Consider the following 18,254-nt stretch of genomic DNA (forward strand, 5'->3'; position numbering starts at 1 on the left):
AAAAAACTAATGACCTGTGTTTGTCACTCTTAAACATGCAAGTCTTCATGTTTTGGGCAACAGCCGTTATGAAAGTGGGGCTGTCAAGCCAAAGAGGGTCCCTAAAATGTTTGTACTATGTAATATTTCTGCCAAATTTGTTATCAAAATGTTGTCAAAACCATTTGCATTCTGACCCAAACTGAGGTATGACTGTGATTGTAGTTACAGATTATCCACATATAAACAACATATAACACAACCAGTAATAAACCCAACCAGTGAGTATTTTGTTAATCACCAAAGTGCCAGACTGAATGATGAAGTTGTATTTGTTGGTATTCAGTCAAACTAATTGTGTCACTGTGTCCCGCAGTTCCAGTACTGTGGTCTGCTGTTTCGCCACCAGGGTTGGCCTTTGTGTCTCCATGACAAGGTGATCATCCAGTTGTCTTCCCTGGACCCCAGCCTCCTCCGTCCCGGGGACTTCTACCTTCAGGTACTGGACTGAGTTAGACCCGGGGATGTAGAGCCTGCCAGGCCCATGCCACTTCTCAGCCACTGGCCCCATTGGGACTAGTCTTGGGTGAATGACACATCTCATCGTAGAGAACCAGCAAGTTACACCTGTTAGCCGGTGGGCGGGGTCAATGGTTGGGGGGCGGGGTCACGGTTGGGGATGGTGTGGTTACTGTTGCCACGCTAATACACTGTCTATGTATGTACATTTCAGTGGGGTCAGCGCACGCCGGGCCTGACACATTCTTTCTTGCCGTCTGATTTATGTGTGTTGTGTGTTTCTGTGGTCAACTGTATTAACAACATCTACGAAAACACATTGATTCATTCATTTAGGTGGCTCCTCCCACGCCTTTGGTGTCCAACTCCACCTCGCCCACACTCAGGTGAGACTTTTATCAAGAAATCATTTGTGCATTTTTGGATTTTTATTGGACTTGCCGGTCTGCTCATGCCGGTAACCTCCCTCCCTTCGCCCCCCCCCAGGCCCCCTCGCATCGCTCTGTGCTGCCTGGCCCCCGGGGGTCAGTATGTAGAGCAGCAGGATGTCCCCCAGATAGCCTACCCTTCTCTCTTCTCCATGGCCTGGCTCCAGTCAGGTGACTCAGAACCTCTCCGTTCTTCTACTCCATGTCATCAGTCAGCCAAACAAGCTCACTTTTTTTGGTTTTGGTTTGTTGTTCATGAATCAAGGCGTTTTCTGAAGTTTTCCATCCCTTGCCAGTGAACAGGGAGCGATGCAGGGCGGGGTCGGGGAGGCCGCTGTCACACTGCCTTCTGTCTGCCGACAACGACATCTTCCGAGTGCCCTGGGAGGACGTGGTACACCCTGAGTTTATTACACGGCCGAGGACCAAAGACCCAGCACCAGCTAGGTCCCCTGCCAAGGGAGAGGGGGACGGAGACAGGGAGCAGGATGTCATCAAGCCCTCGGATAAAGACAGAGACATGTTGATTGACACGTCCAAGGCTCAATATGTGGATAGGGGCGTGGCTAAAGAATGTTGGCCCCTCCCACGGCTGGGACAGCCAATCAAGACTAGTAACAATGGGAAGGGTTTTGACATCACAGCAGAAGAGGACTCGGACTTGGAGGGAGAGTATGTTGAACTGGAGGATATCCTTCTGCCACGCTTCTCCCCTCAGAAAGGATCCTTAACCGAGTCCATCAGCCTCAACTACAGAAACCTCCATAAACCCTGGACTACACCCCAACACATGCCCCTTAAAGCCACCCAGACACAACAGCACCCAAAACCCACATGCCTTAATGCCACCCTAACACAACAGCCCCAAGAACCGACACCCCTTAAAGCCACCCACGCCCCCAGAACTGCCCCTGTCCTTCCCCTCCATCCTTTAAAGAACAGCAGCACGAGTTCTCAGTTCACGGTGGGTTCCAGACTCATTGAGGAGAACCTGAACAACTACGCATTTCGTCCCGTCATCCTCACCCCTGCGTTCCCCAACTCCCAAGCCTTCCCCACGGGAGAAGAGGGGGTCAGCAGCGAGAGGGCGGTCCCTGACCGGCCCACAGAGGTCCGGAATGAAGGTAGTGCTGCTGCCACTGGTTCCCACTATTTTACACAGAGAGTTTGCGATTCAGTGACTGGAGGCACAGAGGTTTCAGCTCTCGCAGAGACAGATACCAGGATAAGTCAGGAGGACAGCTCTGTAAAGACAGAGGAGACAGATACCAGGATCAGTCAGGAGGACAGCTCTGTAAAGACAGTTGAGACAGATACCAGGATCAGACAGGAGGACAGCTCTGTAAAGACAGTTGAGACAGATACCAGGATCAGACAGGAGGACAGCTCTGTAAAGACAGTTGAGACAGATACCAGGATCAGACAGGAGGACAGCTCTGTAAAGGCAGAGGAGATGGATACCAGGATCAGACAGGAGGACAGCTCTGTAAAGACAGAGGAGATAGATACCAGGATCAGACAGGAGGACAGCTCTGTAAAGACAGAGGAGATAGATACCAGGATCAGTCAGGAGGACAGCTCTGTAAAGACAGAGGAGAACGATATCAGGATCAGTCAGGAGGACAGCTCTGTAAAGACAGAGGAGAACGATATCAGGATCAGTCAGGAGGACAACTCTGTAAAGACAGAGGAGACAGATACCAGGATCAGTCAGGAGGACAGCCCTGTAAAGACAGAGGAGACAAATACCAGGGTCCGTCAGGAGGACAGCCCTGTAAAGGAGACAGATACCAGGCTCAGTCAGGAGGACAGCTCTGTAAAGACAGAGGAGAAAGATCCCAGGATCAGACAGGAGGACAGCTCTGTAAAGACAGAGGAGACAGATACAAGGGTCAGTCAGGAGGACAGCTCTGTAAAGACAGAGGAGAAAGATACCAGGATCAGACAGGAGGACAGCTCTGTAAAGACAGAGGAGAAAGATACCAGGATCAGACAGGAGGACAGCCCTGTAAAGAAAGAGGAGACAGACAGTGTCCTGGAAGAGAAAGAAAAAAAGGAAGAGGTTGAGGACAAAAGAAAAGAGGATGAGGTTAAGGATAATAATGCACCAGCTATTAAAGAGACAGGTGACAACCATGTTGGCTTCTCAGAGGAGGAGGTTGGCATCAGGGAGGTAGGTCTTCACTCTGATCCTCTGGTAGAGGAGCAAGCACCGAACACACTCCTGACACACACTCCGCAAACAACCAACACTCCTCCGGCTGATGCTCACACACACTTAGCACGCTGTCCCTCAATGCCAGAGAGCAGTGAGGCTAGCACAGCAGAGACAGGAAGCTATCCAGCCAACTGCAGCCCTAATCAAACCAGCACCACTGAAGAAGACACACCGGCCCCTATAGACTCAGAGAAAACACAGGAGGAGGAGAGATTGGGGGAGAGAGGGGGAGATGGGGAGAGAGAGAAACAGCAGACAGGAAGGAGAGAGAATAAGGGAGAAGACAAAAGGGTGGAGAGAGAGGAGGAGGAAGAAGGAGTTGACGTCTCCCTGGTAGATCAGACAAGAACAACACAGCAGCAGGTGAGTCAGAAGGATACTGGGGAGAGAGGAGGGAAGGATGTGGACGGAGAGGAAGAGGGTGGAGAAAAAGATTGGGAGAGGGAGGAGGGAAAAGAAGAGAGGGAGAAAGGAGTGGTAGACAAGGGTAGAGTGGGTGAGGAGGAAGGAGAAGTGAAGAGAGAGAAAGCTGAGTTCCCGGGTGGCCAGGAAGAGACCCCCGTAATAAGGGAGTCAGGTGGGGATGCCAGCGTGGAGCTGTCTGACAACACACACACATCAACAGACACGTACACACACACAACAACTGACACCCACACACACACAGAAACAGCCGGTCGCTTAGCAACTCCGACTGCGAGACGCTCTCTAGAGACAAAGAGGCGGGCGAAGGAGGAGAGGGAGATAGAGAGGGAGGAGGGCAAAGCAGGAGAGAAAGTGAGGAACATAGAACAGAGGCCCATTCAGGAAGACAGGATAGAAGAGGGAGAGGAGGGGCTGAGCAAAGATAGAGTGGAGGGAGGGAATGTGCAGGAGAGTACGAAAGAGATTGAGGAGGTCAAGGAGAAAAGCCTGCCACTGAACTTTGACCCTGTCGACTCTGTGACTGAAGAAAGTGATGAGGACGATGGTGTTGACCCCAGGGTGTGTGAGTCGGTTCCAGGGCCTCTATTACCTCCAGCCCTGCTAACGCCACTAACACACTCCGAGTACTCCACTGGATCACATACACTCCACTCTGTGGAGTCCAGTGATGATCAGCGCACACACTCCACAACAGACACACCTTCTACCGAACCAGAGGAGCAGAGACTGATGGAGGTGGAGGAGGAGCAAAAAGAGGTGGAGGGGCATCATTCAGCCACGGAGACCCAAGAGAAAGAAGAGACAGGTACACCTCTTTCTCTCTACCTCCTTAACCCCTCCCTACCTCATTCCCAATATCAACAACCATCATCCCTCCTGACCTCATCCCTCCTGACTTCATCTCTCCTGATGTCAGTGCTGCCCCCTAAACATTCTCCTTTCTCCCCTCAAGATTCTTCTTCTGTTTAGCATTCACCTGAATTACTCCTGCTCACCTCTTTGAACTCCTTCTCCACCTCCATTTCTGCCTTAAATCTGCTAAAGACATATCTTTTCACACTATTTTGGGGCAGAAGTAAGGTGCTTATGTGGATGTCACCTGCAGGACCTGCTCATGTCAGTGTCACCAATCTACTGCATGTTACCAGCTAAGACAAAAAGCGTTGTGCAGACAACTCCAAAAAAAATACTATTACCAAATATTATGCAGTGAAAACAGCCGGATGTCCTAATTGGATGTTATAAATAACACGGCAGGCCCACGGGGACTCATGAATCAAGACTGATATGACAAATATCCACTTTGTAAGATCAGGTGTTTTGAATGTGGGCGCTGTTAATTCCCCCGGGGACCTGTGGTCCATTGATCTCCTCCTCGCTGCATGGATCCATCACTTTGTCTTAGCACTTCTTCACAGTTCACACGTCCAGACACGAATGGTGTCTGTCTCCACGCCCTGTCTGGTACCACTCATGTGTCTCCTGGTTTGAGCCGTAGACAGAATGCACAGGTTCCTGCTGTCACCGAGCCAACCGTCGTCAGACACGGTGATAGACACCCTGTAAACCTACTTAGAAGGTGTTTCATTTATCTTTAGTCCTCAACTCCTCTACACATCTCCCTCCTTCCTGGGGCAGAGTCCTAAAAAGCCCCCTATCCCCTATGTTTTATGAGCCCTGTGTAACACTAGAGCGCGATATAGTGTACAGAAAGCCATTTGGGACACAGTCCCAATTTTTCTTCTTTAAATGTGGAGTGTACTACAAAGGCAGTAGGGTGCCTTGCTGCAGTCTTGCCATAGCTGTCTTACCCCCCCCCCCACACACACACACACACACTCCACTATTATTGCAGTCGTTTATAATCTTCATCTGTCTGCCTGTCTGTGATGTGGTTACCTGGGCCCTGGCTCCATCCTGGCTCCTTCCCGGCTCCTCCTGTGTCAGTTTCCATACAGTCAGGGTTGAGGCCACTGTGAGCGGAGCCACTAGGATCAGGCTGTCTCTGACAGACACTGATGGGGCCTGCGTGTGTTTAACCCCAGTACATGCCTCCAGCTTTTATACCTCAGTGCATCATACAGGAAATAGGGTTGAGGACGCAGACATTTGCTCTGTGGAAGCCCCCCGACACAGCAGTGAGGATAGGAGACTGTCTCCAACACTGTCCCATAGGGGCTCTGGGTTTGGGAGGTTGTTGCTGTTGGTATACACCAGGGAAGAGGAAGATGGAGTGGGGGGGGTGGAGGGTGGAGGGTGAGGACAGGCCGGGCAGGGGAGGGGGGGGCTCCGGAGTGCATGGTCTTTGTCCGTTACTTGTTCGTCACCACCTCTGTCCAGGTGTGAGCAATGCTCGGCAGCTGAAACGAGCTACCTCAAGGAAAGAAAGAAAAAAGACAGAGAGAGGAAGGAGAGAGTGGGAGGAGTGAGTGGGGAAAAGAAAGAGGGGGGGAGGGTGGTTGGAGAGGGAAAAGAAATAGAGGGAGGGGGAGAGAGAGAAAAAGGAAGAGAGGGTGAGGGCAGAGAGGGAAAAAGAGGAAGGGGACGGGGGGGGGGGGTGGGGGGTAATAATACAGTCACAGAGAAGGGGGGGTTCAGAGTAGGACGGACGGAAGCAGTTCAGGCTCCCCTGAGTTTGTTGTGAGTTAGCTAAGCTAAGCCACTGATGGATAGGTCGTCATGGGAGTGGCCAGTTGGCAGGGTTAATGGTGTTTGTTTCCTACCCGGGTTTTGTTGTGTGATCTGTGCTGGCCACCCGCCGGGATGGGGCCCACCCCTCCTGGAAGACCAGGTGGGTGGTTGGAAGTGTCTAAACAGGTAGCGGTAACAAAAGCACGGAGGGGTTAGTGGGCAGCCTCTGTTTTGGTCTCAGCGCCACAGGCCGAACTAACTGGATATGTTGTTTGATGGATGACAGTTCCTGAAAAGCCAGATGAGCTAGCAAAGATAAAGTTGAATGGCTTGTAAAAAAAATACTACAACATTAAATCAGCACCTAGAATTATTTATTACGGACCCATTGGTGTCTGAGGTGGAATGAATGTATTAAAAAACAGTTTGGTTTCTGAAATCTGTGAAGGATTTGGTAAGCTCATTGCTTGATGAAAAAGGCCCTACTTTTGCTAGTTTAACAGTTTATTTAATGTATTTCAGTTTTGCATTAAGTGACGTCCTTAAACAAAAAATACCTGAGGCATTAATTGAATATCCTTATACAAAGATACAATCTTGGACGTTAGAATGTGCACTAGGAACGACTTCGAGGGTGGTTTAATTAACGGTGCCAAAAGCCCGTTCAACTATCCCAGAAACGTACTTGGATTTTCGGATGGCCGAGCCGTGTGTAGAGCTGGTGTGACAGAGAATGGTGTGACAAACAAAAAACATCCAACCGGCGTTAGTTTTGTATACGAAAACAGCTTGTTGAAGAGAAAGGTTGAAGGGCAATGTCTAGAATCATGCAAGCCAACAGAAACGTGCAAATTGCCACAACACATTGTTGCCGAACAGCATCTCGGAAAGCACTAGAGTTGTGAGCGTGATTACGGTGCGTGATTAAGGTAACCAGAGAGTGCGCGCCAGGTATGAACGTGTTTACATCGCCTGGAATTAAACGTCTGGGTGCACAGATCACTGCTTGGCGTCACTGCGTCAGAGAGAAGCTAGCTACATATGCTGCTAGTTAGCTAACGTTAGCTAATTGAGAATACTACACTCCTAGCCAAAGTTCATTGATGAGCCATGAAGTATCTCGTCGTCATAGGCCACACGGAGGTTAGTACGGCACGACATTTTTGGTTTGATGATGTTGTCACAGTAACAAGATGCGCCAAGTTACGTCACATTTTTTACAAGTCTCCTGCGTCGTTTTAACGGAAAACCGAAACAAATGGCCGTTTTAAAAAACGTTTAGCAAATTTCCCCAGTTGTCTTATCTCTAGAACATTGTTGGTCTTTGTCACGAATAGTCTATTGCAGCAGAGGATCACTCCGGGTTCCAGTAAAATCAGTGGAAAAACATGATCACTAATTGGACAAAATTGAGCAGTGAATAAACTATGCTAGGTCCATTTTCTGTGTGGTCGTGAGGATGGCAGACCCCAGGTTGGGGTTGGAAGCCTCGGGCTTGTGCTATGCGGAAAAACCGCTAGTGTCTCTGAATTGTTCCAGGCACATGGCAGTGAGTTAAGTGTACTTGAGTGGCCTACTACACGCCTCTACCCAGTAGGGCTTCTTTTGGCTGAAACTGAACAGACTTTTAGCGGCATGAACATCGGCTTATCTGCAGCAACTCTGTGATGTGATCGCTTCAGCATGGTCTGACATCCTTGTACAATCCATGCCCTTGATGAATTCAGACAGTTCTGGAGGCAGAAGGGGACAGACCTGCAACTAAATGAGTGCACCATATGTATTGGTAAAATGTTGTGCACTTAAAAAGAGAAAAGTAGTAGACTTAAATAGGAAAAACAAATGCCCTAAATAGGGAATAGTACTGCAATTTGGGATGCATCCACTGTCTATAATGACAATTCAGTGTGTGCTGATGATGGTTTAACCAGCTGGATGACTGAAGACAGTGTAATGAGACCTGGAGCAGGAAACTCTGCTGGGGTCAACCAAGAGCTGTGTGTGTGTGTGTGGGGGGGGGGGGGGGGTCTCGTGTTTGTGTTCAGTCTGGGGGGAGACGGCCCAGTGAGGTCTGCAGGCTGTCAGTACTTCCATTAACATTGTAGAAACAACACATGCCTAGACAGTCACAGGCATTGTGTGTGTGTGTGTGTGTGTGTGTGTGTGTGTGTGTGTGTGTGTGTGTGTGTGTGTGTGTGTGTGTGTGTGTGTGTGTGTGTGTGTGTGTGTGTGTGTGTGAAAGAGATCTATCACAGAGCCTGTGACTCTAGCAATCAGCATCGTTGGAGAAGTTCAGAGGTTCAACCTGCCGCCAACAGATTCGACTCCCACAATGTTACCATCTCCATTCCTCCTGTCCCTCAACTCCACACTCTACCTCCCTATTTTACTTCACCCTACTTTTCTTCTCTCCTTCATCTGCCCCCTTCCTCTTCTCTCAGTCAGCTGACATCCCCTTCCCCTGTTTTTTCGAGGCTGGAAGCCCCAGCAGGACGACGAGGGAAACTCAGAACAAACCGCTCTAGGGTCATCGCTGGGGCCAGACTGAAGCAGAGGGTTTATGGTCTCCTTATAAATACTTTCACAGCCGTGTTTATGTCAGGAAACCCTGAGTTAAGGCGTCCAGTAACAGACAAGGGAAAAGGTTAAATTAACAGACAACTATTGGTCTTCTTGGCTTGTTCTTATCTACGGTGGAATGATATATAACAAGCATTTGTCCTGTCCCCCTCTCCATTCCTTCCTCATTCCTCTTCCCTCCTCATGTCTCTCTACTCCTCTCTACTCCACCACCAGTATTCATGCTCAAATCCCTCTTGAATTACAGCAGCTCCTGCCATATTGTGTCCTGATAGATTTAGCCCTGTTCTCTGTGTGCTTCATGAAGGCGTTGTTATGAGTGGTCGTCCACACTCTGGAATTTCCTAAGTCCATGCGGCTCCTTTTCTCGCTCCGCACTTCAGTGGCTTTTTTGGTAGAATATATGAACAACAAGACTAAAATACAGTTGTGAAGAAATCAGTACATATTTGGGGACACGGATATGTTATCTTCACTTATCTGTCAACACTATAAGCAGATTTAGGTTACCTCATTTAACAGATTACACTGAAAGATTGTACTTTGCAATCATTTTTCATTAAAAATCAACAGAAATGCATTTTCTAAGTGAGGAGAAAGTAGATGGAAGCTTAACCACCACTGGCGTCCATGGTGATTCTTCTGAGGTCCTCAGATGTTTTTATTTATCTTGGTATGAAGTGTTACCACACAACCATATTGTTACCTCATTACTCTTAATGATTTTCTAATCATTTGCACCTGTTTTGGGGTACCTGATTCCAGTTGTGGCAGTTTTATGTGATAGTAAAGGACAGTGCACTACATTTTACGCTTGAGGAAATAGCATGACTTTACCAGAATTCTGCATGTAGAGTTTCAACTGGGTATTTGCCCCTTGAATTTAGCAAATGTTTGCGAATTCTCAGTAAGCTGTGTGTCTCCGCTTGCAGGCGTCATCCAGGCAGAGGAATGTGTGTTCAGCTTCTGTTCCATGGAGAAGCAACCTTCCAGTGAATTAATCAACACCAAGCTAGAGAAGAGCCCAACAGCGATGCTACAAGACCCTCCGCTCATGTTGCTACAGCTAGCCACACCCCCTTCGCCCCAGCTAGCCACACCTCCTTTGTCCCAGCTAGCCCCACCCGTTTTGCCCCAGCTAGACCCACCCCCTTTGTCCCTGTTAGCCCCAACCCCTACTCCCCAGCTTTCCCCTCTCCCTTCACACCAGTTAGACCCACCCCCTTCACCCCAGCTTGAAACACCCTCTTCACCCCAGCTTTCCCCTCCCCTTTCACAGCAGCTAGACCCACCCCCTTCACCCCAACTTTTCCCTCCCCTTTCACAGCAGCTAGACCCACCCCCTTCACACCAGCTAGAAACACCCTCTTCACCCCAGCTTTCCCCTCCCCCTTCAAACCAGCTTTCCCCTCCCCTTTCTGAGCAGCTAGACCCACCCCCTTCACCCCAGCTTTCCCCTCCCATTTCACAGCAGCTAGACCCACCCCCTTCAGCCCAGCTTTCCCCTCCCCCTTCACACCAGCTCGACCCACCCCCTTCACCCCAGCTTTCCCCTCCCCTTTCACAGCAGCTAGACCCACCCCCTTCACCCCAGCTTTCTTCTCCCCTTTCACAGCAGCTAGACCCACCCCAGCTTGCCCCACCCCTTTCCCCCCAGCTAGACCAGACTCCAGCCAATCTTGATCACTTCAACTCCCAGTTGTCAGCATCTCCTCGGTCCCAGATTCTGATAGAAGCTCACAAGATCCATCCTGCTGTCCTCAGCTCTGGAGTGCTCTGTCTTCCTGGTGAGTAGAAACAACACATCTGGAAACATACACCCCAACACACAAGTCAACAAACACACTCACCCCCAACACACGTCAACACACAGACACATTCACACTCTGTTTGAAGAGGACATTGTAATTCACCCATTCTCCTGTTCTTCTCTCGTGTCTGATAAACTCTATTAGAATGGTCATCACCAAATGTTTCACACGACTAGAAGTGGAATGATAAACCCAGGCTGCTTTTTCAACCTCCAGTTAAAATGTTGATGTGTTATTGATCTCACCATGTCACTGTATGTTTTTTGAATCCAGTGAATCTGATTGATTGTCTCGTCTCTCTAAGGAACCAGAGATAAAGGCGGCCGAGCCCTGGTAACCGTGACAACCAGAAACACCATATGGTTGAACCCCAACTGTAACTCCGGGGAACTGGTCAGAATCCTCGTCTACTTCAGAACGGTCCTGAGGTACTGTCTGACACTCAAACAAAGGAACATTGTTAACCGTGGGTTGGTTGGGGACAAGATGCCCGGCTGTTTCCGCATGGTGCTCAGGGAGTATTAATGTGTTGCAGGAAGGAGGTGCGTTCCCTGGGGTTTACTGTCCTGGTGGACTCCCGGAGGTGTTCTCCTGTCCCCGCACTGTTCAAAGCCTTCAATATATTACAGGTAGGTCATCCTGAAGCTCCATGTCAACACTCAATAGGATCGTTTGGGATTTGGGGATTCAAGCCCTTTCACTACTTGGTTGGGTGAATGTGTGGTCACCCTGCTGTACCCACTGAGCTGCACAGGACTTCTCCACAAGTACGTCTGACAAAGGTCATTATTGCCAAAGTCCCAAACCATCCTCATGCAATTGGCCCTATGACTGCCCTTGTAATTATAAAGAACACTTAACCAGCAATCATGCAGTTGCACCACTACTCAAAGCTTGCCCTTTTTCTAAAAAAAATTCATTCTTCTCAAAGCATGACCGTCTTCTCAAAGCATGACCGTCTTCTCAAAGCATGACCGTCTTCTCAAAAAAATTCCTTCTTCTCAAACATGTCCTTCTCAATGCATGTCCTTCTCAATGCATGTCCTTCTTCTCTAAGCATGTCCTTCTTCTCTAAGCATGTCCTTCTTCTCTAAGCATGTCCTTCTTCTCTAAGCATGTCCTTCTTCTCTAAGCATGACCTTGTTCTCAAAGCATGACCTTGTTCTCAAAGCATGACCTTGTTCTCAAAGCATGACCTTGTTCTCAAAGCATGACCTTGTTCTCAAAGCATGACCTTGTTCTCAAAGCATGACCTTGTTCTCAAAGCATGATTGTTACATCTATCATTAAATCTGATCGGTGTCAGAAATCTGTGAAAACATCAAGAGTTTCAACATTTCTGGAATCCTGACAGCCAAAGATCAGAGAGGTTAGAACATAAAATCATTGAAGCTCTGCTGAGCTTCAGTCCCCTGAAGACATGTGTGTCGGGTCCATCTGCCTCTGGTTATTGCTGGGCAGCAGTTGAGGAGGTTGTCGGAGCCAGGAGGGTCTGATGATTTAGACGCCTCCATGTTGCTCCTCGTCAGGCTTTGTGGTGGAGATAAACCTGGGCCCTACCATCAAATAGATCTCTCCATGGGGACATTGCTGAGGCTCCAAGTCTGTATTTGTTTCGTATTTGCCGACACCTTTAATCTGATACGTACAGTAACATTTACCTCTCTGTCTGAAAGAAACTGCACCGTGTAATTGCCCTGCAATTCTTGTCATGAATCCTTTCTACAAGGACAGCCCTAGTGGCTCATCACAGGCCTGGGTTATCCATCTGCCAGCCCTAGAACCAGCTCCAAACCTGGACAGGAACAAAGACAGACAATCTAATGATCCTGGTTCATGCCACTGTATTTTCCTGGACGCAAATCCCGACCCGAGGTCCAGAAATGAGCACGCCTTGGTTGTTAAAAAGAAAGGAATTAGGACAGTGTGGTGGTGGCCACAACATGATGGAGACACAAATATGGGAAAGGATGTCTCTGGCCTTCAAACATTCCCTGCCCTGCTTCATGGCTGTGTAGGAGGCCCACTGGATCACGGACAGTTCTACAATAAACGCACCGGTCCGGGTGTGCTGTTGTCCAATAAAATTGGCTTCTTTTGGGGTTGGTCTGCCTTTCAGGAGGGCAAAAAGCATAAAAGGACATGCGTTTTTGCAGGGCTTCAGTGACAGCTTGTAATTGTAAATGATTACTCTGCTCAGTGCCAACTTGTCCAGTGGAGTGAGACCTAACAACATGGTGATTGTTGTTCCGACATGTGTGTCAGTGTTTACCTTGTTTCTGGTCTTTCATAAGACCTGTTTGCCGCAACACCTCGCTGAAAGTGGCAGCTCTGCCCCTTTTACTGCTGATCTCGTCCTTTTGAATGGTCTGTAGCCAGTTGTTGTACAGCCCAGCATTCTACTACCAGCTTGTTTTATTTGGCTTGGTCTACACTGATGTTGTCTTGGGTGTCTGCACTGGGCACATTGCCACCCAGCTCTTGGATAGGGTCCAGTCGGTGCTGTTTGTTGTCAAGAGAATGTTCTGTTTGGTTGTCAACACTATCAGTGTTGACAACACTGCCCTTCCCTTCGTTCCCTGCCACCATTTCAGGTCACTGCTGACAATGACAGAGGAGCAGGCTGATCCACACTCAGGCTCAGAGGCCAGCCCCCTACCAGACCCCCTGGTCCACATGCAGTACCCCCTCTTCACACGTAACAACAGGATCAGATAGGATCATGTTTTTACTGGGTCTAAAAGGCTGAGACTTTTTTGGTGTTGTCTTGGACTGGCCACAATAATTAATTTGGTTGCAAAAGCTGCCTTGATGATCACTGTGGACATTTTGATTCCTGCCTTGGGTTATTTTGTTTGATGGAGGAATCTTTTTAATCTCCTGTCAAGTTAGATTGGAGAAGGTTGGAGGTGGGGTGTCAAGGTACGCTTATTGTAAGCTTGAGAGATTGTTTTTGTAGAGTTATTTTGTAACAGGCATAGACTGTGAAGACAAGCTTGTATAGATTAGCTAATATCATGTGCTTACAAATAAGGTAGTATCATGTCTTTAGAAAAACTAATATGTCTTGGTTTAGCTATTAGAATGCATTCAGTGAGGCGTTATAATAATATCCTTAAGGACAGCTAGCATGTATTTATAGAACATAATAACATGTATTTGTACTGTAGAACATAATAGCATGTTTTACTAGAACATAGTAATGTCTTTATAGAACAGAACATGTCTTTATAGAACATAACAAGTCTTACTAGAACATAATAACATGTCTTTATAGAGCAGCTAATAGTTTACATCTGAATTATCAACGTTTCTTAAGAGGCTGATGAAAGGCCTTAAGCATATATAATTCATGTTAGACAATGCCCCGTCTAAGCTATGGATCATCTCATAGTGCAACACTTAAAGAAATAAGGCCAAATCCTGTATAATAATCAGGCTATATCATTTATCAGATTGAAAGACAGTTTGAGTCTATTTTAACACGTTAACTAATGTGTGTTAACACATTCCCGTCAATTTACCCCTCTGTGCAGACAGCACATACACCTCTTTCGTGGATTAAAAAGATAATTGGATTGTCCGTTGACGACGTTTGGATGGGCTGATGTGCAACTCCGAACGTCGCCGGGCCCTAGTAGCTAATAACACGCTTCTAAAGAGGACAAAAACATCTCCTTAGAGATAATAAAATGTCTTTTAAAGAGGAAAATGACACGTCTTTATAGTGAAGAAAATAACACGTCTTTAGAGAATAGCTAATATAATGTAATTCCCTTCATTCATCCTCCTCCTGACAGGTTGTTGTAGACAAATGGCAACACATGCGACACTTCCATCAGGAATGAGTCACGACCTGCAGAGAAGCAGGTTGTTGTTTTGGGACTGTTGACTCATTGGCCGTCTTAAGTCTCGGTACGACTTGGATTAGACAACCGTAGTGTTGTGCTTCCTTGTACGCTAAGTCCCTGCAAAGCCAGTTTTCACAACACTGCACTCAGGCAACATTATTCTCAACCACAACGCAGCACTTTTAAATTGCCTCCGTTATCTAACGACAGTCGACTGAATGAATAACAATGAACTGGTTTGATCTGCAAAAGCAAAGCGGTAGCAGTCACCTTTCCAGGGGTTTGAGGAGAGAGGAGGCGGTGAATGTTTGTGTAGGTGTGCAGTGGTTTTGAATCTGCTGTGGAGATTGTTTTTAATCAAGGTTACAGATTGGATTTTGGCCTACTGTCAGGCGGATTAATGGGGGTGTTAGCTCCCTCCAGATGTTCTGAAGAACAGGCCAGAAAATGTAACTCTGTGTTGGTAATATCCATGCATTTACGATTTACTGACAAGCACACTGAAATGTGCAGTAAATTATCAGAATATTCTTAAAGAATATTCTTAAAAAAAAAATTGGGGGGATACAGTTGTCTTAATGCACTATAGCATGCTTGACCTTTCAGATTACATCATGGTGACGTTCAGGTGACATCATATTGTTTTATCAGCATTCCCGATGATATCATACTGTTTTGATTAGGACTTTTCACGTGGCATCGTGGTGTCTTGATGAGGACCTTTGAGTGACATCATAGGGTTTTGAAGAGGACTTTCAGATGAAATTGTGTTTGGAAGATGTCTTGGCTGTGTTATGGGGATTTCATTTTTATCTGTCTGTCTTTATGTCTCTCTGTCTGTCTCTGTCTCTGTGTTCATCTGTCCGTCTCTGTGTTCATATGTCCATCCGTCTCTGTGTTCATCTGTCCGTTACCATCTCTGTGTTCATCTGTCCTTCTCTGTGTTCATCTGTCCGTTACCATCTCTGTGTTCACCTGTCCGTTACCATCTCTGTGTTCATCTGTCCGTTACCATCTCTGTGTTCACCTGTCCTTCTCTGTGTTCATCTGTCCGTTACCATCTCTGTGTTCATCTGTCCGTTACCATCTCTGTGTTCACCTGTCCTTCTCTGTGTTCATCTGTCCGTTACCATCTCTGTGTTCATCTGTCCTTCTCTGTGTTCACCTGTCCGTTACCATCTCTGTGTTCATCTGTCCGTTAACATCTCTGTGTTCACCTGTCCTTCTCTGTGTTCATCTGTCCGTTACCATCTCTGTGTTCATCTGTCCGTTACCATCTCTGTGTTCACCTGTCCTTCTCTGTGTTCATCTGTCCGTTACCATCTCTGTGTTCATCTGTCCTTCTCTGTGTTCATCTGTCCGTTACCATCTCTGTGTTCATCTGTCTCCACCAGGACACCATGCCCGGCTGTATCCACACTGTACTGCTACTAGCAGACAGAGACCTGGCTCTACGCCTGGACAAACCCTCTGCCATACAGGTACACACACACACACACACACACACACACACACACACACACACACACACACACACAGTCTATATTCCTTTCAAATCTCAGAAACCTGTGTAGTTGACACGTTAAAGGGATTTTGGTAATCAATTTCCCGTAAGTAATGAGATTAACTCGTGAATACCATTTTTATGAGTCAGGCTTCCATATGAGATGACTATTACAGCCATGGCTAATGAAAGGGCTACCCAGGCTATCGGCATGCGGGCTGTTCCTGCAGACACCCAGTCATTATGCTAACGTTTGTTAGCGTGACTCGCAAAACTAGGCCCTAACCTTCATACTGGATGCAGATAAAGTTGATAAATAACCTCACCACCACAATTCCAGTGCCTCATTAATCTCCACCCGAGCACTCCATGCTGTTTATTGGTGTGTGAGGAACGGTGTGTTTTGGCGAGCTGCGGTGTGGCGTGGAAAGGGAGAGGGAGCAAGGTAGCACCAGTACGTTACCCTGAAGGAGAAGATATAGCAAACCCCCCCCCCCCCCCCCACCTGGTACACTGAGCCTTCCTCTCAGCCATTAATCCTGTTACATGTTTCTCTTAGAGAAGTGCCAGACAGCTTATTTTGATGTCCTTGAAACATTCCCGCCCTCTTAGAAAGATAAAGCGTTTTTCTTTAAAGCATTTGGCATTGAAACCGAATGTGTGTGAGATTCCTAACTTAAACACTGTCTCTACATGTGCGTGATGTCACTCTGGTATGCACCCACTCGGACGCCACTGTAGTGGACCCTCCCTTCTTACAGTAGGATGTTGTCCTAAATCTTCCCCTCCTTTCCCCCTCTGCCTTCGCTCCAGGTGGAGCTGCTGACCTCTCTGAAGTCTCTCCATAAGCACGTGGAGGTGTCCCAGCTCCCCCATGACTTCCAGGGAACGTTCCCCTTCTCACACAGCGCCTGGATCAGCTTCCGAATGGTGAGACACTTGTCGTCCTCTGCCGGTGGTTTTCCCGACGAGGTCAGAAAGGATCTCCGGAGATGCACCTGCCATCGGCCAGCAGCTGAGTCTGTGGATTCTTTTACAGAGATTGGAGCAGCTGACCAGCCACTGTGAGGACGCTGTCAACCTTCTGCAGAGCACCATACAGAATCTGGAGGCTATCGCCCTGCCGCATACTGCTGAGGTAAATACACAACTACACACAACTACTCACTAGTCTGGTCTGTCGCCCTGCCGCGTACTGCTGAGGTAAACACACAACTACACACAACTACACATTACTACTCACTAGTCTGGTCTGTCGCCCTGCCGCGTACTGCTGAGGTAAACACACAACTACACACAACTACACATTACTACTCACTAGTCTGGTCTGTCGCCCTGCCGCGTACTGCTGAGGTAAACACACAACTACTCACTAGTCTGGTCTGTCGCCCTGCCGCGTACTGCTGAAGTAAACACCCAACTACACACAACTACTCACTAGTCTGGTCTATCGCCCTGCTGCGTACTGCTGAGGTAAACACACAACTACACACAACTACTCACTTGTCTGGTCTATTGCCCTGCCGCGTACTGCTGAGGTAAACACACAACTACTCACTAGTCTATCCCCCTCCATTCCACCCAGCGTTCCAGACCAGACTCCACAGCGCTCTGCTGGCTAGGCAGGTTTCAGCCGACGCCATCTCCTCTCTCTGCTTAATTTACCCAGAATCCTCTGTTCTGGAGTGGTCCAGGCCTCTATTAGCATGATCTGTCTGAACTACATGGTGGGCCCTGGCCTGCCTCCCAAATGAAAACCTATTCATGTTCTTTTGGACCCAGTCTTTTTTCCGTTTGTCTGTCAGTAGAGTAGATGATGATGATGTTGAAGCCGGGAAGTTCTGCCAGTGTACCTCAGAAAGACATGAAGTCCCTCTTAAAACATGAGGCAGTACACACTCTCTTTCTCCATCCCTCCATCTGTCTGTCTCTGTCCCTCACTCGCTCCCTCTGTCTCTCGCTCCTTGTCTTTCTTTCCCTTCCTCTCTCTCTCCCCCCTCCCCCCTTTTACCAAATTCCAACCCCTTTTAACTGCCCAAAAATATTATTTGTCAAAGTGGCAAAATAGATAATGTCCTCATTAAATGCGTTTCCCTGGTATTACTGGGAGATATTTGTCGCCCTTTATATATTAAATTCTACTCTCACATGCACACACACACACACACACACTAGTATTTGTCAATTATTTCCAAGAAATGGACGGACTCAGTCCTTCTCTGAGATGTTTGAAGTCTCGGTTCAGCTTGACCTGTGTAGGTCAACAAAGGTCACACAGATGCTCTGAATGACGTCCCAGGAGAGTTG

At 47.8% G+C, this 18,254-nt stretch overlaps 1 protein-coding gene across 6 annotated transcripts in view; it reads left to right on the forward strand.

Annotated features, from left to right (window-relative positions):
- The window catches only part of plekhg4 (pleckstrin homology domain containing, family G (with RhoGef domain) member 4), a 75,287-nt gene that overhangs the window by 16,205 nt on the left and 40,828 nt on the right, over positions 1–18,254 (forward strand). For 3 of the 6 annotated variants that reach the window (XM_029114348.2, XM_029114349.2, XM_029114350.2), the window contains 10 exons: positions 356–478; positions 835–884; positions 985–1,097; positions 1,223–4,375; positions 9,714–10,568; positions 10,897–11,020; positions 11,128–11,221; positions 15,838–15,924; positions 16,761–16,877; positions 16,987–17,085. In XM_029114348.2, coding sequence (XP_028970181.2) covers positions 356–478; positions 835–884; positions 985–1,097; positions 1,223–4,375; positions 9,714–10,568; positions 10,897–11,020; positions 11,128–11,221; positions 15,838–15,924; positions 16,761–16,877; positions 16,987–17,085 — 4,815 coding nt within the window. The remainder of the gene's footprint in view (positions 1–355; positions 479–834; positions 885–984; positions 1,098–1,222; positions 4,376–9,713; positions 10,569–10,896; positions 11,021–11,127; positions 11,222–15,837; positions 15,925–16,760; positions 16,878–16,986; positions 17,086–18,254) is intronic. The other 3 variants (XM_034287471.1, XM_034287474.1, XM_029114351.2) reach the window with 3 other exon arrangements.

The sequence above is a fragment of the Esox lucius genome, chromosome 2 (assembly GCF_011004845.1).
Source record: "Esox lucius isolate fEsoLuc1 chromosome 2, fEsoLuc1.pri, whole genome shotgun sequence".
In the NCBI taxonomy this organism is placed as follows: domain Eukaryota; kingdom Metazoa; phylum Chordata; class Actinopteri; order Esociformes; family Esocidae; genus Esox; species Esox lucius.